The 23,746-nt window shown below is 36.4% G+C and overlaps 1 protein-coding gene across 1 annotated transcript in view; it reads right to left on the bottom strand.

The window, feature by feature from the left end:
• Positions 1–23,746, bottom strand: part of SLC25A12 (solute carrier family 25 member 12) — a 53,448-nt gene that overhangs the window by 14,449 nt on the left and 15,253 nt on the right. Inside the window, exons 5-13 of the mRNA XM_040604185.1 lie at positions 18,482–18,621; positions 15,538–15,684; positions 14,356–14,494; positions 12,928–13,021; positions 12,219–12,303; positions 5,860–5,944; positions 5,242–5,400; positions 1,937–1,989; positions 1,659–1,739 (exon numbers count right to left, since the gene is read on the bottom strand). Of these exons, the coding sequence (XP_040460119.1) occupies positions 1,659–1,739; positions 1,937–1,989; positions 5,242–5,400; positions 5,860–5,944; positions 12,219–12,303; positions 12,928–13,021; positions 14,356–14,494; positions 15,538–15,684; positions 18,482–18,621 (983 nt within the window). The remainder of the gene's footprint in view (positions 1–1,658; positions 1,740–1,936; positions 1,990–5,241; positions 5,401–5,859; positions 5,945–12,218; positions 12,304–12,927; positions 13,022–14,355; positions 14,495–15,537; positions 15,685–18,481; positions 18,622–23,746) is intronic.

Raw genomic sequence — 23,746 nt, forward strand, 5'->3', positions numbered from 1 at the left:
CAGACAGAAAAGTCATCAACTGGTAAGATATCAGATGATCCAGAGGAGGCTACAAAGAAACTAACATCCCTGAGGTTGCTAAACTGTGGCCAACTCCTCTCCGACAAAAGCTAACTTTGTTTAAAATCCTCCCAGATTGAGTGAGGTAAGTACTGCTCTGAAAAAGGAGATGATAGTATCAGGTAAAACAGACAGCTAGAAGAAAGGTCTGTGTTTGGACAGATTATAAATCTGCTCAGCTTCACAGAAACATCCAAATTTCTGAAAGCTTACCTGAAACTCAGATTTCTCCTCCATTTTTGCATGTTCGCTACAGTAAGACAATAAAGTTATTTTGAAAAAGGAGTACCTACCAGGAAGTGGAAAAGCCCCTAACATAGATGGAATTTAATATTATACGTTTCAGTACAAAAGAATGTAAAATAATAAAACTGATTATCAGATGTTTGATTTTAATTATGAACTTGTAAGAACAACATAGAGAAAAACACTAATGAATTATATTCACCTCTGCTACAAATGACCTGTATGTGCTTTCTGTGTTATTGAGCTTTCCAGAAAAAAGGTTAGTTTTTTGCTAGCTATACATCACAGCTGCTTTCTCACATTTCTCAGAAAATAAACTTTGTACACTGACAGGTGAAGACTCAAGCATGTACTAGGCTGCCAAATGCAATCAGGCAGAACTATAAGCAGCCTCCCTTCAGGGCTGCTTCTTTGAATTAAAAGTTTGCAGAGGTCAACAACCTTTCTGCCCCAGGTTTTGTTGTAAGCTGGGGAGGTTTTATACCAGCCTGTCAGCCTACTCAACTGGAAGTTATTAGTGTTCTCTGCTACAAAAGAAACCTAACTCAAGCCTTAAATGTTTTATAGGGTTAAACAACTGTTGGGAATCCCACAAATGAAATTAGCCAATGTGCAAACCCAAAAGAAATCCATCAATACAAATTCAACCCACTTAAGAGATTGCCAAGAGATCCACTGAATTACAGATCTCAATCTCAGCCAAAATAGGATTTGTTTTTAAACTGTATTTATATGATGGATATAGTTAGCGTTTGGTCACGTAGCTACATTTTATACAAAGTCATTTGAACAGAAAACTCACTCATATCTGTTACCTGAATGTTACCTCATTCAGTTTTTCCACATTTTCACAACCAGAAAAATTTCACATATAGCAAGCTGAGTACATTTCTTTTCCTTCTTAAAATCTTCAGCAAGAAATATTTTTCAGACTGTTCTAGCTTTCCCCCTGCCCCAAAAGAAGCTCAAACATGATCACTATAATCCCTTCCCAAGGAGTACCTGTATCTTTCCAAACTAACCACAAACTAAACCAACACAAGCAAAAGTATGGAAAGGGAGAAAAGGCACCCTCTCCTTAGCCTTTTGTGAATAAAACCACCGCTGAAACTGACAAGTTAGAAACTGGGCCAAAATAAGTTGTTCAAGTATGTAATTCCAAGGGAACTCAACTCCGAAGTATGCAAAGCTTTCCAAACAGAAAAAAAGTACTTTTTTTTTATTTTTGTGACTGGGAGAAATAAAGAACAGTTCTGTTCAAATTGACAAAGCACACCCATTAACTGTCATTCCAACTATACCGCACACGACTGAGAATCAATTTTTCCTAGGAATATAGGATGGATACTTACACAGCCTCCAGCAAGGACCTCTGCAGGGAGTGGAATGGAACCATCTTTCTTAGTAAATTTGTCTCTGACAAAGTCATTAACCTAATAAAGACACAATACATTACACACAATTTTAAGTTACTTTTCCTCCTTAATAACATATATCAAGTATATCTGTAACCATACATATTAGAGTGGTTGTAAGTGGTCATCTTTCACACATTTTAGGAAATAAATCCTGTGTACGTTAACAAACAAAAGGATGCCAGGGGAAAAAAAAAAAAAAAAAAGATACGTACAGTTAGCTTAATAGCCTTTTCTGGAGCAACACCTATCAGCTGTGGTAACAAGCCTATAGAAACAAAGACATCATAAGGCAACATTATCTTCCTAATAGAGAAACTAGTATTTTGTAAGAGCTCTACCGAAATGCCTTTCTGCACATGGGATATGCTTTAAGATGGATAGCATTTAAGTATGTGATGCTGCCATATTCATACCCATATAATTTTATATTAAGATCTCTGCTGAAAATAGCAATTAGAACTGTGACCAAATCTGCCTTCCACAGCCAAGTCAAGTCCGACACTGTTGCTGTATAGAAGGAGAAAAAAAAAAAAAAACCAAAAAAAACGGTAAGGACTGAACATATACCTTGGATATGTGTACTACATAAGAGTTTGTTTGACTTTTTTAGCCCCTTAATACCATTTTCCCATAAAGCTTACAACCACTTTTTAAAATAGGATAGTAATTGTGAGATATACACATGACTGTTAAATTACCAACTCACTTCTACTTGAATAACTAACCTGACTTTTCCAAAAGCTCCAGCCAACTAAGGATATAAAGGATTTTTTCTTATTCAGTCCAACATGGTAGCATGAACTTTTTAAAACCCTATTACTATTAAGTATATTCTTTATCTCACCAAGAGGAAGCATTAGTGGACAGAAACTGATTTTGAAAATGCCCTTGCTCCTGGAAAATAGCTACTATCAAAATGAACTGCCATTTGACAAAAGCACATACACTTTTCTAGGAACTAATAGGTTTAAGAAAAAAAAATAAATCAGTAGATGGCAGTCTTAACTTTCTAACATACAAGATTATAACAGCATCTGTTATTTTTAAACCCATTTTCTCCACAGTCATTTTGGCACATGTACAGATTATAAAACTTAAAAGGTTTATTTTTATTAGAAGTGGGTCATTTCCTAATGTTATTCCATGGTTATGGAATATCAGTTTGTCACAAGTATTTGCCAGTTAACTAATGAAAAATCCCACGCCAATTATATCAGCTATCAGATTACAGCAACAAAACTGTATTGATGCAGCTTTCCACCACCCATGAAGTGAAAAGAACAGCTAAAAATTCATAAAAAATTCTCAAAGTACTCAACCTGCAGAATTTTTATATTACTTCCTAAAAGGCAGCTCAGAGCAAACGTAGCTAAAGTAATGCTGCGGTTAATACATGCGGTGTAGCGTTTTCTTCCAACATAGTACTTTCTCTGTGATTTACAGACTTACTATGCTGAGGAAAGGTAGTTATTAAATACAAAGAAAGGTTGACAAGAACAAAAGGAAGTGCTGCCCTCCCAGCCTGGATTTCTGATCTACCATGAGAAGAAAATCCACCTCTGCAGAGCCTACACTTTAAAAACCCAAAACTGCCAGACAAAACACCAGAAGACAAACACCCACACACACACTTTTATGCAGCTGAACTCACTGGGCACACATATTTGGTGTGCCAGAGAACCTGCAACCCTGCTTGATCTAGTGAGGGACTTTAGAAGATACTTCACTAGTTCTGAAGTTGGATGCCAGGATTCAAAAGTGTAAAATTTACTTGACCAAAAATTGGAAGTTCTTATTTAAAAATATGAACTTTCCAGTATGCATTAAGTTCTATTTTTTTTAAAACTGCAGTAAACAACTACATTGTACAACTTACAATTGTACGTTGTAGTTATTACAATACAATTAGGATAATCCAGCTCAGGAATATAAAAACCCAGTAACAGACCCACAGTCGACTCCATAAATGTTTCTGTTGTTTAGTTTAATACACTCCCACAGACCATCTAATTCTACGAGTCCAAGACCTTAGTCACACACTGACCATTAACTGTAACATTTTCGAAACAACAAGAACTTCCTGTGCTAAACAACCTTAAAGGCAATTATTAAACAGACTATTAAAAGTTTAACAAACTGACACTCTGTCAAACAAGTCCATTCAACTCATCAATAAAATAATTCTTGATTTTAAAGTGTTTGAGAAAGGTTAGAAAACAAAAATATAAATAACATTCAGTTTTAGAAGCTGCTGTGCAAAACCATGTGGTTGTGGGGAGGGTAGGCAAGATAAGAAAAAAAAAAACAGTACTATAAAGCAGCACTGTAGAAACAGTCTCATAACATAAGGAATATTTTCTCTCAGGAGATTTAACAACAAAAAAGGAAAACAATTGACCAGTAAAATGTAATTTATAGAGATTACAGCTGTTTCATTAATATTTTCACTGACATATTCCTCCCTCACTCACACAGCAAAATCCTGCAAAATTACAAAAAACTCTTCAGCCTGAATCCACAGACTTCTACATGCAAAAACTTCTCAGATACTGTCCTTAAGGGCCACTGCCCAGTATCTTCATTGACAGAACACATTGCAAAGTGGAAAAAAAGGCTGTGATCATCACAACAGTAATTTTTGCTCCAACTAAAAAAAAAAAAAAAAAAAAAAAAAAAGCAGCGTGTCAATTAATAAATACCTTACTGATGCTTATGACAATTCTGCACTTTATTCAGTTATGTGAATGACAATTAAAAATAGATAATTCAACTACATATCAATTTCAGAGGACTGGCTAGCCTCTGGAAATAATGTAAGTCACCTTACTGATGTGATAAAAACTCTTCCAGAATCTTTTCCTAAGCTAAAACAAGACGTGAGATAGCTTTCAGTTTCATATAATTAATAAAAAGTTGCTTTGAATTCTTAGCCTGTATTTTAGATAAGTTTTTTTATTTTTTTCAATCACAACTTTTACTAGTTCTACTGTTGATATTTTAAAGTAAAATAGAGCAACGTAATACAACAGCAAGTTGCAATTCGTTTTATGATTTTACCCTGTGAAAAAGAAGTCCAACTGCCTGCAAAAGTATGAGCATAAGATCTGGCATCCAATTTATAAGTACATTTCAGAATGACTGTCTTTTGTCTCTTAAAAAAAAATAATGCAGTAAAAAAGATCTTTATTCCTCAGATGCTAATCTGCTCTGGATGTTTGCCCCCAGTTTGTGAAATAACAATCATGTCCACAAAACTCACACCCCAGAAATTAGGATTTAAAAAAAACTAACCAGCAAGGAACAAATCACTGACAACAAAAAAAATGCCCAGTTTTTCCCGGAAATTGTTTATGATGAACAGTGCTCAAGGGAAGCATACTGAGCTCTATAAAACAGAAGTAAAATTGTACATGATATCAAGTTTCCTGGTTTTCCCATAAGAAACTAGCTGTTGAGGTTATTTAAGAAAAAAAAAAAGGCAGAAAATCCCTGACTTATCTATTTTTTATTCGCTTACCTCTGTAAAGACCAAAAAAGCCTTCAAAACGCAAAACCTTTTTAAAACAGTCAAAGCTGTTTTTATACATCAACTCTCCTACGACTGAGCCAGAGGAGCGCTGATTCTGCATACGAGTTTTCACCAGGTCTATGGGATATACCGCAGTAGCACCAACAGCTGTAAAAAAACATCTCGAGTATTATTTCTGCAACATCATTGTTGGTGTAATATATAACTATTACGATGATTTTCTACAATGTTTATTTAAACACAAAGTATATATAAGCTGGTAAGATCTTTGATATGTTGGAAGAAAGAAAGGACAATTCTGAAAACGTAGAAAAAGGTCTCAAAGAGAATGGATTACACTACTATATAAAACAAGGTATGTAAAACAAAGAAAACCATTCCGAATTACCAGTAAGGAAATCTGTTACTGGAGGAGAGTTTCAGGGGAATGTGGAGAGACACTAGAACAGAAGCAGTAAGGAAAGAAAGAGAATGGCACAACCAAAAGTGGTTCCATATACATTCAATGTATAACAAAAAATGCACATTAGATGAGACCAAGTAGTCTGGAAAGACAGTGTTAAACTAATCCACGCTGGAAAAATAGAAACCAGAAATGTTACTCACCTCCCGCAACTGAGCCCAGAGTGAACCTGTAAGCTGACTCAGCGACCTGGAGCCAGATAGGCCTGCCTAACTCTTCAAAAGATTGCTGTGTGAGGAAAACAAAAGAAAAAAATAAAAAAAAATAAGCTTGAAAATCTGCATGGGAAAACAAAGATGCCTGTGAATTCACTTCTATAGCGTTACAGAAAGAATGTGATAAAAGGTGGTAGCTTTATGTTACAACTGAGAAAAAAACAAACCAGAAATTACTATGTAACTTCCATTACACCCAATGAATGAAGCACATGTTTCAAATACTCCTTCCAGAAAATATTCTTCCTTGCATATTCCTAGCATAACTGAAACAACTATGGTCAAGCAAAAGTAGACAGAAACTCAAATCACCTTTGCTACTTTCCATTCTGTTGCCTTTGAATTTGTAAGGCATGGAACCCCCTTTTGGATCAAATAAAATTCAGTATCCCAAAAAGCAATTCAGTATCTCGCAGACAGCATCTATCAGCATGGGATATATTTTAAGATTATATATACACATTACTACATAGCATAAATACAACATTTCCAATCTTCAAAACAAGTAAAAGGTCAATTACTCCCAAAACTGTTCTCCACAAAACTTTTTCAGGCAGTTGTTAACTTCAGATTAAAAGATACACCACCATAAATGTATGTGTTCTAAATAAATACAAGTCTGCAGAGAAAATAATTGCAAAGACTCATAATCATATTATTAGATGGTTATTAGAAACAAGGTAACTAATAAACAAGATGTAAGCGTTCACAAACTTGCACTATAAAGTATGCAAGATGGGCCAAATTTTCTTCCAAATATAACTAAGGGGATTAAAGATTTTTTCTATGCAGTATAACTTGTCTGGGCTATGTAAGTGGCCAAGACAGTAACTGTTACATTCCATATTAAAGCAGATACTAAAGTTCATCTCCCAAACACAAACTTCTTAAAAGCACCCTGTATCACTAGCAGATGTGCTCCAGACAGCACAGCTGGAGTATATGCGGATCTCAGACTGCTACAGGAATCTTTGCTCTGATGCACATAATGAATTCTTACAAAGATCACTGCATGCACATTTCAGAGCTAACTCACCAAGTTGTTTACTTAATATATACAACTTAATTACGTTACATTCAGCTTACTCAAGTTCTGAAAACTGGAATACCCACAGAAAGACAGCATGTACCTCAGTGTAAGCTACTCTGTTTGGACTGGTATTACATTGGACGTGCAAAAAGCTGCCTTTATTGCATACTGTTACACTGTATGCACACATTGTAGGACAAAGGCTTATGAGACTAAGATGGAATCATTACCTGTAAAAAAACATGAATTATATTTTTATACAGTTTTCCCACAAAATAAAAAGATACAGCTACCACCATTTCCTTCCACAAGGTATTTTCCTCCCCCAACAATATAGAGAACAACAGAGAAATTCCAGGTAGCACCAACATTACAAACTGCACATGTAGACTAGCACAAAAAAGCATAAATCAAACATACTGTCCTTACAAATAGAAGCAATAAATCTGAAGAATGTCCTCACTATTCTCAAAATACTAAACTTTCCTATCTAAAAAAAAAAACCCAAAAATATATCACAATAGAAACAAAATAACCACAAAAATAAATTTGAACATACAGAGCAATTTCTTTTGATTCATGTAAATAAAAGACATGTGCAATACTAATACCCCAAAAAGGCTTAGATGCAGGACTGGTTCTTCATTCCACAAAATTTCTCTCCTGTTTTAGCACACCTGCTTCCTTTTAGCTGTTTTAAGGTTATTCTTTTTCTTCTAAGCTCCACACAATCCTCAGCAAAATCCATCATCACATTCAGACATTAATCTTAATGAATACATAGCTGGATGTTAAAAATCAAATTCTTTCTGAAGGAAATGTCAATTTTATATTATTAAGTAAGTGTTCACAAAGTTTGCAATTTACTTGTGTGTTCAGATGGATATGTAAATGAATGTAATTAATGCTATAGCTTTCAAATCATGAATATTTATAAACAGAAAATTACTGTAGCTGTCATCCCCATAGGATAATTCAGCTGCTAGGCTTTAAGAAAATCTTACACAATGAAAAAAACTGACAATAAAGTAAACATGGTTGAAAGCAGGCTAATTTCCATTTCCACCAAATCTACATAGAGTGAATTTAGGTAAAAATTTAATTTTCCTTTAACAAGGAATTTTACAATCATATAAAAGTTATTACAGACTTAGTTTCATTTTCCAGGGACAGTAGAACCTCGCTAAGATGACATTTCTGTTTTCCACAAAGGGATATCTTCCATTTTGTCAATACAATTAAATAAGGAACATAAGGTTCACTTAGGATAAGATCTAGTAAAAGACTTCTCCTTATAAATCAAAGAACACTAGGTTATTTTCCTTTTTGCTGTCCTCTCAATACAGAATGTAGACTAGGATGAAAATACAACATATTACTCCAAGAGTGTGAAAAGAGTATATTCTGTTCTAGTGATGCATGACACTTATCTGAGCTCATTTTCTAACAGTGCCAAGCTACAAAGGAAATTCTGAAGTGTCAAACAAAACAAGTCAGTATTGTGTCTACTCAGAAAGGTGAGTACAAAGACATTGATTTCATTAAAACCAAAGTTGGCAGTTAGGAATGTAATTACAAAACTTCATCAAAAATATTTTTTAATCTGGATAAACATTGCATACACATTTCTGCATCAATCCATTCTGTCATTCTTGTCATCAGGAATCCACAGGAAGACTGTTACCACTAAGTAGGTTTTGGACACTTATTTCATTGGCTCAGGTATGTCTAATTGCCTAAGGACAAGACAGTGGTAACATTAAGGACAGACCAGACACTGCATTTCAGACCAATTTGTATGAAAGAGAACTGAATCATCAAATCCACCTGTAATAACAGTAACCAAAATACACTCTAAGTCTCATTGTGGAAGACTTGCTATATTCCGAATAGGACAATTTTTCAACCATAGCAGTTGAGCTAATGCAAGACTTCCCTGTCACAATACGTGTTCTAGACTTTGTATTGGATGTAACTGCTTCAAGGAACCTTTCTGCAGAGCACATATAAAGCAAGCTGAGAAATAAAAAGGCTTTATAAACAAAAGCTTTCATTTTCAGATAGAGCCCTGGGGACCCCTCCTGCACTGGCAAATACAGAACATTGGTGTGGTGAACAAGGCACTGGTGATTTTGCCACTGCACTGTCTCTTTGTCTCAGACCACCCTGCAGGAGAACTATCTGTCGCTGGCATCACCAGGGTAGAGAATCTCAATTCCATTGTATGGGAGACAGCACAGTTTGGAAGGAGACAGCACAGTTTGGAGTGGCTGACAAAGGTATTGCTGCAGCTGCGTGTCCTCCTGCCCCAACAGCCCAGATGGCTGAGCTACTTGGGAATCAGTTGCTGAATCACTGCAATTCAGGACCAGAATTTTAACACAACTCATCACCAGCATCAGATGGACAAAAATGCTGAGCTGCAAGATGTGGCCGTTCAGCAGCTGATTCCTAAGAAGATCAGCTGTCTGTGTACCAAGCGAGGTGTGGGACGCTGGAGCAGACACCAGCTCAAGCCAGGCTATGCCCACTTGGCAGTGACAGCTCTCACGTGTCTTGGTAGGCACCCCATAAACCCTTAGCACAGACTGAGAGAGAACTGGAGTTGTTTAGACATTGTAAGAAAATGTGAACCTTCAGGATGAAAAATTACATTTATCTACTGGAGTACACAAAGATGGATTTAATCAGAACTATGGGATATGCTCATACAGGATCTTAAGACTTATATTCTACTTCCCTTCGTATATTACAGAGGGAAAGGGGATATAGAGACATCCTTGGAGAAAAATGCACTGCATCAGATGAACACCATTTTATTTTCTTGTAAAGCTTACTCAAGAATGTACAGCTTTGTGTGGAACTGCATTTCTCATTAAGTTCCAGCAGTAAAAATAAGTAAAAGATTGTGCATTAGAAACTTTCAAGATCAGATCCTGGGGTTTTGTTTTGTATAATAAACACTGATGTGCAACCAGTCTATATATTTTATGATTACGCAACCATGTAATTCGTGGTATGTATGCACATCTTCTCTTCTGAATCTGCTGTGTAACTGTTTCAAGGATTTTTCTTGAGCGCATTATCCTTACATTATTAACAGTTGAGTTAATTCCCCCTGAACTACTCTTGTGAGAGCAGTCATCTACAAAAGGCTTCAAAAAAAGTATTTCCCTAGAATATCTCTGCAATGGAATGGACTAGAATAGAATATTTCTATTAGCAGCACAGCAGATGCCCCATTATATTGCAAGCTTTAATATCAACAGTACTTCAGATTCAAACTTAGATGAAGGTTAAGGTAAAATTTAATTCACAGCTTAGCTAGCATTAGACAGATCTGCCTGCAAAAGGAAACCTCTCAGATTATATGTTGAAACAAAAATAGCATGAAGATAAGCTGCCAAAACCCAGATGTATTTTCAGCACAAACTTGAAAGATACACTGCTGGAGGTAAACAGTACGGTACCCAGTTAACTGTGGTGGAAAATCTAAATATAAGCTAAACACATGCATAATATTTGGTCCTAAATCTTATAGTTCTTACAGTTGTACAAAGAGTCACTGCAGTAAGAAACAACTTACATTCAAAATCCTACCGCATGGGCTGGGAGTCTTATGCTGTACTATACATGTGTATGTTTAATAAGGCAACTATGATAAAAGCAAAGCTAGCAAACATGAATATAAAATAAAGGTCTGGTGAAATAGAGCGTTAACATTCTACACCAATATTTTTCATCAGTCCCAACAAATTTGAATTCCCATTCTACTGCCTAGGTCAGATAGCCAACAACTACCGCACAATTCAGTGATCATTTTAGATAAATGGTTAAGCCAATCATTCATGCCTTTTTTAAAAAAAGAACACGTTTGTAAGACTTGCATTTAAGAGTCATATTTTTTACTATCTGTATCGGGTTTGCATGGCAAGGTTTTAGTTGCAGGGGCTGGCTACAGGGGTGGCTTCTGTGAGAAGATGCCAGAAGCTTCCCCAGTGTCTCCAAGCTGGCTCCAAGACAGACCTGCACTGGCTGAGGCTGAGTCCTTCAGCAACAGTAGTAGCACCTCTGGGACAGCATATTTAAGGGGGCGAAAAAAGAGTTGCTGTGCAACAGCATTGCAGCTGGAGAGAGGAGTGAGACTATGGGAGAGCAGCAACTCTGCAGACACCCAAGATCAGTGCAGGAGGAGGAGCAGGAGGGGCTCCAGGCACCAGAGCAGAGCTTACCCGGCAGCCCCTGGTGAAGACCATGGTGAGGCAGGCTGTGCCCCTGCAGCCCATCAAGGTCCATGGTGGAGCAGATATCCACCTGCAGTCCATTGAGAACCTCAAGCCAGAGCAGGTGGATGCCTGAAGGAGGCTGTGACCTCCCGGGAAGCCCACACTGCAGCAGGGTTGCTGGCAGGACCTGTGACGCCATGGGGGACCCACGCTGGAGCAGTCTGTTCCTGAATGACTGCACCCATGGAAGGGACCCAGGCTGGAGCAGCTCATGAAGAACTGCAGCCCATGGGAAGAAGTCACATTGGAGAAGTTCATGGAGAACTGTTTCCCACAGGAGGAACCCCACACTGGAGCAGGAGAGGAGTGTGAGGAGCCCTCCCTGATGAACTGACCACAGCCCCATTCCTCATCCCCTTGTGCTGCTGGGGGGAGGAGGCAGAGAAATCAGGAGTGAAGTTGAGCCTGGGAAGAAGCAGCAGGGGAGGTCTTTTAAGGTTTAGGGTTTATTTTCTTTTTATCCTACTCTGATTTTGACTGGTAATAAATTAAACTAATTTCCCCAAGTTGAGTCTGTTTTGCCAGGGATGGTAACTGCTGAGTCATCTCCCTGTGCTTATCTCGACCCACAAAGCCTCTTGTTATATTTTCTCTCCCCTGCCCAGCTGAGGAGGGGAGCGGTAAAGCAGCTTTGGTGGGCACCTGGCATCCAGCCAGGGTCAACCCACCACAATATCTAAAAATAGTTTTGTAGTTACAGAGTTACTTAGTGAAGTAAAATGCATTTTCAGGAGTGAATAAATATATTCACAGTAAGGAATCCAAGTATCTATACCTGCTCATCTCTTAAACAGACCATCCTTCAATAGGACACCTAACACCTTGTTTAGACACAATAGTTGGCCCCGCTTCTACCCTTATAGCTATACATACAGCATGTTGCACTTGTTAGGAACCTGTTTAAAGTGTATTTTTCGTACGCAAATACATGTAAACATTCATTTCAACAATTTTATCCTGCTTCTACCTACCTGCCTCTGGAGTTCTGCCAAGTTGTAAGGTAATGCACCTTCAGCCAACGGTGCTATTCTCTCAATATCTGCCAAAGTTAAGCGCCTTTACACAAGGCAGAGAGAAGCAAATTACTGTTAGATAAAACATCAAGCATATTCAATACAGTATTCCTGGCCACATCCCACAGAATACATCCTGAGTTTAAAAAAAAAAAAACACCTGCCATATTTGAATGCACATCTAAGAAGTCTGCTACACTGCAATAAAGAATGCTTAGAGTTAGAAGGGCTTTCTCTTCTTGTGGCTTGCAAACGGAGATAAAGGGAGCTTGGATTATTCAGAAGCAAGTTCTTGATTACTAGTAATAAGAGATATAATAAATCAATTAAATAATTTCTAAGTAATTCCTACCTAAGATTTCACATGTGTTAAAGACCTATGCAAAACATCATCAATACAAGTGTTAATAATACCAGTGTATTGTAGCCTTTTGGGACCACTGCAATGTATGTTTCTATTTTATATGTATACCTACAATACACTTGATATACACAATTCACTTACAAAACCCATGCATACAGCAAAGTTAAGTTACATTGAATAAATTACTGTAATGGAATAAAATGGAACAAAAATTTTCTTAAAATTAAGATGAAAATTAGTAGTTTTCACAGAGAAAATAGCAAAATAATGATTGTAAAATTATAAAATTAATCATTATGTTACCCGGTAACATTGTATAAATCTGCAAGTTGGTAGAGAATATCTATTTCCAGTGGTGTAACTTGTCCAAAGTGGATTGCAGAGTGGGCAAATTCCTCTGGATTTAAAAGGGAAAGAGAAATAAAGCAATTGTGTTATTTGTCAAATTTCCTCTTTAAATGCTCACAAGTAACTTTAATATCATAAAAATAAAATCTATCACCAAGAAGCAAAACCCATAATGCAAAGGGAAAAGATATCTTTAGAACATCTATCTCAAAACAGGCCTTTGCAACGCAGAGCAAGTCTGACTTCACAGCTGATTTACAGCAAGATTTCAAAATCAACAAAAATCCTCATATTATCAAGCTTAATAAAACCACACCCACAACTTGTGATTCTTGTTTCTGAAGTTCTGCAAAACAGAACAGAACAGAATAATGGTCCATTATTCACAGCTTTAAGGGCAACTGACTCATCTATTGCTATCATGTGCAGATTTCTTTCTCTGCTAGCTCTGAATGACCCCAAGCTTAGGTATTCATCTAGCCAAATTACATGACATGTTCATAACATAACTGGCAACTTACAATAAACAAGTCTGAGCAGTGAAAACACAGTAGCTTTTTTTCACAACACACATCCAAGTTAGATGTATTTATGCATCTGTACCAATAAACACTGCTAGGCAACTTGTTAGCACAATTTGGAGGATAAGGACAGGCATTTTATGCTTACCTTTAGAGTCAAAGGTATGCAGAGCACATGAAGTTTAGCCAAATAAAGAAGCCAGGGGGTAAGAAACTTTGCATGCTTTTTACCACACATAGGCTTGGCTGGTCCCATACATACAGGTAATAAAATTGGTGATAAAATCTGTCATAAAATCACTACAGAAGCAATCCACGCATGCCTGTGGCAAGACTGAAATACGGCAAACTTTCATATGCACAGGGATCAGCTATGTCCTAATAGACATAAACCATATGTAAAACCACTCAGTTTGTAACTTCTTAGTGCTTACCTATTACAAATTTTCTAAAAAGGATTTAATCATGGATAAAGTAATTAGAGCTGAAATGTGGAGATTACTGATGATGGATTTTGAAATTAACCCATTCTATCACATTCCCTAGGAACTTCCTATCTCTAAGCAACCATGCATCCCTTTCAAGGAGCGGTAAACTTCTCAGTAATATACTGAATTGCAGTTATCCATTCCAACTAATAAGACCAACACAGCTCTTGCCAGAATCCCAGTTCTTCTCCTTAATGAGCTAGCTGAAAATCATTACTTACCAGTGAGGATGAAAATCACCCTTTAAACACTTTCACAGTGGCCCTAACCTTGCATACTACTGCAGCTTCTGACTTGCCCCAATACATATGCAACACCAGATTACAAACTGGACAGAACTAAAAAAATAATAAAATGTAGGAAATATACTTTACCTTTTGTGACTTCAACATCTTTTCTTGTACCTGCTATATTACTGTATATCTTCCTAACAAGATCCATGTTATTCAAAAGGGCATTAAATGCATTGAAATAGGAGAAGCTGACCTGATGTGAAACAGTTCCACCAGCTACCTTTAAAAATTAAATGAATGCAGTTAAGTGCCTTAAACCCTATTACAACATCTTATTACAAATTACAGAAACATCCATTTGGGCAAATAAGGAAAGAATTAAAGATCTTTCTATTCCTGTAATTTAAAGGTATTTTTAATAGAAACATGAAGGGAGAATTATTAGACAGGATAATATTTTTTGGTAAAAATCAAACATTAGGAAACAATCTGGAAATAATCATGTAAGTAGATTATTATTCAATTTATCTGATACACACACTAAATGCGTCACTGAGTATTTTTCCAATACTCTGTTTCTAATAGAGAAATGCATGTAAATGCTACTTTAGATAAAGGCACTGACTTCTTGCATTTCATACAGCACCGACCATTTATTTCAAACTCTAAATTAGGTACTACAAATTTTATGGAAGATAGTATGCCTTATTAGTTAGGCAAGGCAAGATTTATAGGTAAAATAGTATGATAAAAGTTACTGCTTTATGTTTTATATAACTTTCATTCTTATATACATTTTATACTATATACTTCTAGTTTATAACTTTTATATCATTACTTCACCTACAGATCTTGCCAGACTACCACAGCTGTAACCATCCTACCTCTACAATCTACATACTGATTTTCCAAATTCTGATCTGAAAAAGAATGCAGATGTATATAAAAGGACAAAACTAAGTGGTCACTACCTTTTGAGATCTGTCACATATTAAACTATGAAAATTAGATGCTTTTTTCCCAAACTAATTTTTTTCCTGCACCAAGTACAGCTTGCCCCGCTTTAGTGGAAAGCATAACAGACATTCAGACTGTTTCCAAGAGCACTTCAGGCATGTTAACCAGACTACCAAACTTTTCCACTGCTGCAGCCAAGGACTACTGCCATGTTTCACCATGGCCACTCTGTTATGAAGGTGATAATCTCTAGCGCTAAGGCAGTGATAAACAGGTAGGAGAAAACAAAGTGGGAGAGAAGTAGTAACATCTTAAAATGTTACAGCTATTAAACGCTGAAATTCAAGGACTTTTCTTCACACTTACTGAAACTAAATTTTCTTCCACAAATGGAGTTAGCATATGCGAGCGAAGGGTAACCATGATGTCGCTGAAGTCCAGACCAGTTATCATACCACTTTTATTTTTGTCCTTCAATGCAAAGGCTTGTCTTGCATGTTCTGACTGCAGCTCCTACAATGAATATTCAGAAATGGCAGGTTAGAAGCAAATTCTGTAACTCACTGTTCAAAAAGCTCTCACTAATCTCATATTCTTACAGCATGCCTCAATACAGCTGTGCATGCAGACCACAGCACAACTGCAATTTAAACTTAAAGGCCAGCTCAAATAAAACACGAAGCTGCATACCGATTCTATCCACAGATTCATTCCTCTGTCAAAGAAAAGCCTCAATTCAACTGTACGGAAATATGCACTTCTACCAAATGATCTGAGAAATAAACTTCACATACATGTCCTGTCTACTATCTATTCCTTTATTAAATACTTAACTGCTAGAGAAACTTCTGATATTGATCTTAAAGACTCAAAGTGAGCTGATCTCTTACACATCCAAGATGAAATATGACTGGACTGTTATAAACTAACTCATTGAAAATAAACAGGAGGACAGTGAAAATTACATAATATAGATTTAGATTGCCCCCAACAGCTACCTCCCATAATGTCAGAAATGGTCACTCATTTCAGGCATTTCAAAACTCCTATACAATCTGTAAAAACCTTCATATAAAGCACACTGCAGTAACCTAACCCCAAGATAATAACGATGGTTGTAAATTCTATGTCCAGAAAAAGTTGTTTCCTTCTATTCAAGCACACAATAAAGCAGATTCAGCTGTCATTCAGAACTCTAGAAGCAGCTAAAATAATAACCATGTTCTGACAGACAATAAGAAGAGGGCAAACTATCTAGCTTATATCACCTTTACAGTAATTTCTCAACTCTTATAACCTCAAGATGAAGGTTTTCTAGATCAAGGTGCAACAAACCTGCTCTGATACAAGTCCCAAACCCCACAAGATGCTGTTAGACCAAATAAGAAAAACAACCTGATCTGAAAGGAGGGACAACAATATCCGATTTGTGCACATGTTGAAATTACTGCAGCCCACACTACCTTTCCCTACTAAGGATTTTTATTATATTATGGCAGTAAGAGGTTACTGTATCTTACATGACAGTATCCTGGAACAATAAACACAAAAACAGAACAGAAATTTACCACTTTGCTCTGGGTTCCCAACAAAAAGATTCTTCTTACCAGCAATATGTTTTGCTTCTACACTAGTGTCCCAAGTTTGTGCCTGGGATCACTTAAAATAACGCAGTATCAAATGTAGGACACAGTTTATTCCTGAAAGTAACATCGAGTTATACCACAGCCTTGAAAGACTGTGCCAAACTCCAGTATTTCAATCTACAATATAGGCTTCAGATCCCATTAGTTAGGTATGCTTTTCTACAATCTGCTCTTGATCTAGATACAGCTCAGCACAAGAAAGACATGGAGCTGTCAGAGCAGTTCCAGAGGTGGGCCACAAAAATGATCAGCAGGGAGCACCTCTCCTGTGAAGACAGAGGCTGGGAAAGCTGGGATTGTTTAGCCTGGAGAAATCTCCCGGGAGACCTTACTGCATCTTTTCAACACTTGAAGGCGGCTTATAAGAAAAGGTGGGGACGGGCTTTTTAGTGGGGCCCGCTGCAACAGGAGAAGGGGTAATGACTTTAAACTAAAAGAGGGCAGATTCAGACTTGCCAGAAAGAATAAATTTTTTATAATTAGGGTAGTGAAACACTGGAACAGGTTGCCCAGAGAGGTGGTATATTCCTCATCCCTGGAAACATTCAAGGTCAGGTTGGACAGGGCTCTGAGCAACCTGATTTAGTGGAAGGTGTCCCTGCTCACTGCAGGGGGGGTGGACTACACGGCCTTTAGAGGTCCCTTCCAACCCCAACCATTCTGTGATTCTATGATCTATTTTTATCCTGGACAATAATAACAGATTATATCAAAGCGCATCTATTAGTCCCTACTTTTAAGACATGTGCCCAAAACTGCTTTGTACCAAAGGCCAGCTCTGGAAGTGCAACACCTGTATTTATCCAGGTCTACCGGACAGAAAAAACTGTTAAATTATAACATGATCACTGCATGTTAATTCATGGAATTCAGGATTTATGCAATTACCTACAATTCTGCTAACTCCTTTTTCGTGAATTTTAATGTACCTTTCTCCTGCTTTCCTCCTTCTCCATCCTTTATAACTGATGTCTCCCTTTACTTCCTTCTAGTATAACGTTAAATTCCTAGTATGTTTTTACTGCAACTTTTTGGCTCAGCACAAAGTCCAGTTCTATGAGTAAAATCCTTTAAAGCCTGATCCCTAGAGGGTGCTTCAGCAACATCTCAGGAAAGCAGGTTTGCCTCCTGTGAAGCTGGCTGCATTTAAGACCAAACTCTGAATCTATGTGTGGTGGCATGCATGCCAGTGAGAGGGAAAAAAAAAAAAAAAAAAAAGGGTAATCATAGGATAACGTTTATAAAACTAAAAGAAATGTTGAAAAAGCTAAAACCTTTATGTGAGAGGTTATATGGTTAATAACAACCAATTATATTAAGGATGTTATGTTTCTCTGGTAGAGGTTAGTTTTGCTATTAAATTCCTATGACAGAAAAAAACAGACCCTCAATCCAGATTAACAACAATCAGTAAAACAGTTAATTTCATAAACAGTATATTTGGTCCCACTCTTTTATAGGATGGTATTCAAGTTAAAGCACACCAAGTACACACTGCTTACAGAACTGGTATGGAGAAGTAACAGTTCATTAGAACTGTCAGAGTTAGTATCAGATAATGATTATCACTACCAGAATAAACTCGAAATGTACAATGGTATTAGGTTATTATTAGAAATTTAAAAGAATTTCAGTTCTACTTTGGAAGAAGGTTAATAACTGACCTGAAGAAACTGAGTGAACTCTGAATAGTTAAGATGCTTCTTCCTGTTATGTCCAAAATGCAGTCGAATGAACTCACAGTCCCAGTTGAAAGGGATTTGGTGATGAATAATAGATTGTTCAAATATTTCTTTGACATTTGCTTTGGGGGAGGGAAAAAGAACAAGTGAGCTTTGGGGTACAGTAAATCTACAAACGTTCCAGGAAGGATACAAACAAATTATGTTTTAAACAGCTGTTTAAGAAGTGGTTTAGTTTGTTAAGAATAATTGCTAACGAAACCTTTACAGAGCTGTATAAGAACACATTTGCGACACGACGTGATACTTTTTGTATTACTGCATAAAACCTTCGAGTGCGTGTTTTATTTAGTTTTAATTAAGAAGCAATTTCCCTCATACATGACAAATAAGAGCTATTTTGCATTCTGATATAAAAATCAATAGTGGTTCTCTGTCTCTGGTAGGAGTCAAATTAGCCCTTTATCAAGAGCACGAATACCTGCATTACAATCTCACGCAATATTTGTCATACTAAGTACGGTTTGATTGAAACTTGATTATTACAATCACACTGTCTGAATATGTCTATTGAAGATAGGTATAAGAAATGACATCTAAAACATATCATTAACTCAGCAGAAAGCACCTTATTAGATGCTTTTGATAAGGCCTTAGCACAAAAATCAAATCCTATAAAACGTAATTGGTAGTCTCAGTTATTAAAATGTTTTAAGATAAGTGAAGATAGAGATGTCCTCTTTTAAATGAAGTAAAGAAAAAAACTGTCATTTCAGAATATGGAATTCTCCGTATGTATACTGTGCAATTGAAATCTCAATGCTAAACATATTATCTGAATTCAAAAACCTCATCTGAAAAAAAAGCATGCATTATTCATACACAGCATCGCCATGCTGCGAAACAAGCCTGCTTTCTGTGCGGATTACCCACCCATACACATAAACAGTATAACCGATGTCTACCCATAGCACAGGAACACTTCACAAAACCCACCTCCAAGTACCTGAATTGATTTGTTTTTATCAACTAACCTAGGACCTGCTAACAACCACAATAAAATGTGGCATATAGCTTAAAGTACAAAATATTTTAGATGAAAACACACCTTTTCTATGTTTAGTGTAAACAGTTCTGCTAAAAAGACAAAATGCATTAAGAACTTTAGTACCATTTGGTAACTTCACATCAAGAGCTATTTACTTGGAATAAATATGTTGCTTTCCCTATACTAAAGGACTAATTGATTGATTATTTAAATTCTACAGCCATTCCACTAGTTCTAGACCAAACTGAGGCAAAGCACTATATGGTTTTATCTTTTGAGTGAGTAAAAGAAGGAAAATGTTCAAAATAAACCTGTCTCAGAACAGGGACATACAAAGTAGGATTCCTTGGCTACATCACCAGCTTCACAGTTAGTTTGAGATTACATATTCAAAGGGCAGATAATGGCTAGGAAGTGATTTAACTGTAATTTAGCCCTTACTTAAAGGTCAAACATAGTCCATAGTCAAAAAACTGCAGTTTAAACCACAGTTTCCACTGCAAGGTAGGCTAAAGGAGTTGCTCGGGTAACAAGAAACTTCAAAAACTACCCTGACTACTTGTAACTGTCTGCCCACATCTATTCATCGCTATCAATATGCAATGTGAGCATTAAGAAAATGAGAGATGAAGCACCCCACTTGTTAGTGCTGAACTATTTTATTTTGCCTACTTCATTTGAAAGTTTTGTCTGTAGCAGATTTATTCATCATTGATAATAATGAATCAAGGAATGCAGGAGATGTAAATTTAAATTATCTACCTACCACTGATTCACTGCTGCTTCAGAGCAAGCTACCTAGAGTTTCCATGTACTACAAACACAAACACGTAAGTGCAGCTCACTATTGACTTTGCAAAACGGCGCTGAACTGTGATCAGTGCAGAAGGCAGGGCTGCTTAATTGGCTGTTGGCCTGGCTACCAATATACAAACAGGGTGCCAACTAGCAACTTCTTACACATCTGTAACATTAACCTCTAATACATACGGAGTTCCCCTAATGAGAACTTAGGAAAGAACATGCTGAAGCAGCCAGAAATTTTCAATTGTTTCCAATGATTACTTCTTTTAACCTTAGAGAAAGGTTAAAAGACTCTCACTTTTTTCATATAATATTCATACATGCTAATATAGACAGATCTTCCAGTTATTTTTAACTAGACTTAAGGCCTTGGTCTTTTCATAATTCTCATCCAAGCATTTAACTTTATACTACTTAAACAACCAAGAATCAGTTTCCTAAGCTATTGATTTTTTTTTCTTAGAAACATTTACAATTAGTCATTAACTTGTAACAAGTCAAGATTCTTCAGCAGATAAAACTTGTAAATTAATTAATAAATTTCTATCCAATCGTTAAGTGCATTGGTACTTGAAGAATTCCAGTAGTGGTTAACTAGCTTTAATAAATGGCATCCAAATTAGCCTGTTGCTTCTCCAAAAATTGAGGTACCTTATCCATTTTTCTTCCACAGGCAATCACAATCAGTAATGTATACTGCACGTATTACAGTACTATGAGATTAAGGATATACTGTTTTATCTAATGGTTAATTAATTTTGTGTTAGCTTTGGTTATGAAAGACTTGGGGTACAGGAACAAAACCATGTACCAATTGTGCATAACTGACACAGTTAAAACTAAATGCAATTTTCCAAAGCCATTTGGGATTCTCAGACATCTCTAGAAAAGCACTAAAATTTACTACTACTACTTGAGTTGCAATGCTTTCTTTACAATATATCAAAAACATCTTTTTAATCCAATTCTGTTGGCTGTTCTCTAATATTAAAGAAAATAGCCATCATGACAACTAACAACTTGTGGGATGAGAAGCAGCGAACGGACAATCACATTTCAGAAATTATACATTATGTGATCATCACCTACACTTTCACCACTTTAAATTATGATCAAATGTCTTTTTTTTTAATATTTTTTTTCACAGCAGAAGCAAAGCACTGACAACAAAGAAAATGGGTAACATTAAGGTACAGATGCTGGGGTTTTTGCTTTTTTCAAAATCTCCCTCAGTCAAAACTAGTAATGCTTCTAAATTAAGATAAACTACAAGTACTTCAAAATTTCCAACAGAGCTATTCTGCAGGGGGCAAACAGCAAATTATTTTTAAACCCTTTCATTTCAGTATGACATTTTACAGAATGCATTCATTGTCCCTGTCAATAAATATTGCTCATTTACTAATGTCTTCTCCTACTCTTTGCTCACCTTACCGCAGTGGAATTCTTTCCTACTGAGCTGATAACTTTCTTTCCAGGCTTATAGCAATGAATTTTCTTCTCAAACAGGCATACAAGTCAGCAGCCTGATGACATACTCAACTTACCATCAGCCCCAGGAACAATAAACCTACTACTCTAGTGCACTAGTACATTACCTCTAAGGCGACACACATTCTCTCAAGATTGCTTCAGAATTTCCCCACCCAATCATTTTAAACAAATTACAGATGCCGGAGCAGCTATCTGCAGGCAGCGTACACATGACTGGCTCAACCTCCATCAAACACCATTACCTATCAGGCTCAGAAAAACGATACAAGAAAAACAAAGTTTTTAGGCAATACTGAATTTCATACAAGGAGAATATTTCAAGTTATAAACACTAAGATGTCTTGTTATGGCCCATGGTGGGGATGAGCTCAGTACCCCAAGGAAGCCTTGAGGAAGTACCTATTCTATATTGTGACTTAACAGCTCCCCAGGAAGCCGAGTAGAAATCTCACCCAACTCTAGTGCCACCAACCTGTTAGCAGCCTGCCATTCCCTCTCACCAGTGATGGAATGTCAATCATGCTTGTTAGAGACACAAAAATATAAACATGATAGTTTTAAGTAGCAGTATAAATATGCTAAAGATTTGTTGTTTAACAAGGTTGTTTTAATGTCTACTTAGTCTTCTACAGTCCCATTTGTACATGTTCAGCCTTAATGTACATAATGAATTTTAACATGTTCTGTGTTGCTATTTTTCATTATCTCTGCTAACAGCAAATTTTACATGTTTTTACTTTCAAGCATAAAATGAAAAATCACAGTCAAAGGCAAAAAGACTTTTCTTTGTAGCACCTGGTGCAACAGAGGTATATTAAGAGTGATCCAAATGTAAATAATGCAGTAATTACTTTGATGTGAGAGCAAAATGGCAAGTGGCAGGAAAAGTGAGAAAGCTAAATTAAAAATAGTTACATTGTATTTCTACTCTTCTTTTAAAAGGATTAGTGATTCAGTTCAAGGTTAAGATTAGTGACAGGCATAATGACAAATTGTCAATATATATAATTTTAACATGGAGTTCTCCTTTTCTGTTCCCTCTTGCTGTACTGCAGCTTTGAACTTAGTACTATATTATTACAAAAAATAAGGAGGGGCTCCCATCCTCCACTGCTCGCAAGTGCTCAAAACTGTGGTTTAAACCTGAAAGAATCCTGTAACAGGAAAGAAAAAAACAAAAAACCAACAACAACAAAAAACATGAGGACAAAAGAAAGTCACAACATACAGTGATGTTTCCTACATTATCTGCATGTGTTAAGCAAAAGACATCTGGAAAACAGGTAACTAACATATGGCTACCACAAGGCCAAGAAAAATAGCAGTTCTAGTTTACAGCACACTTGATTTAAAAAATGTTTTTCTTATATCCTCAGATCTGTACCCATGTGATCATTAGTTTTTTCTGTTTACATTTTAAAAGGTTTCCAGCCTTTATGGTTGCAAACAATATTTAAGATTAAATCCAAATCCCAGCATTTTCAATCCAATTGCTCTTTTGGAAATGGTGGACAAGCGAGTACTAGGAGTGATCTGTGTTTCCTGAAAAAGAATACTCAAAAAGCAAAGAACTATAACAACATATATTCAACTCCTTTCTCTTGTTCTCACTCATCTTCTTCCAGTATTCTCAAACTCTACGTCCTGATTAAGGGAAACTTTTTATCCCAGATTAAAATTTGTTTAAGAAAATAGATGGAAGAGATTTCAGTATCACTGTATACTTAATTTCTGAAACTATTACATTCATGTTTATTATTTCAGTTCACCAAGATCATGGTAATTTTCACATCGTTGCATTACTAAGAATCCAATTTCCTTACTCCCCCCAGTGCTTTTAAAGAAGAGGCCATTATGCATTTTGCATTCTCAAGCATACTTTTAATTAGATTGAGCTGCAA

The sequence above is a fragment of the Falco naumanni genome, chromosome 8 (assembly GCF_017639655.2).
Source record: "Falco naumanni isolate bFalNau1 chromosome 8, bFalNau1.pat, whole genome shotgun sequence".
Classification (NCBI taxonomy): domain Eukaryota; kingdom Metazoa; phylum Chordata; class Aves; order Falconiformes; family Falconidae; genus Falco; species Falco naumanni.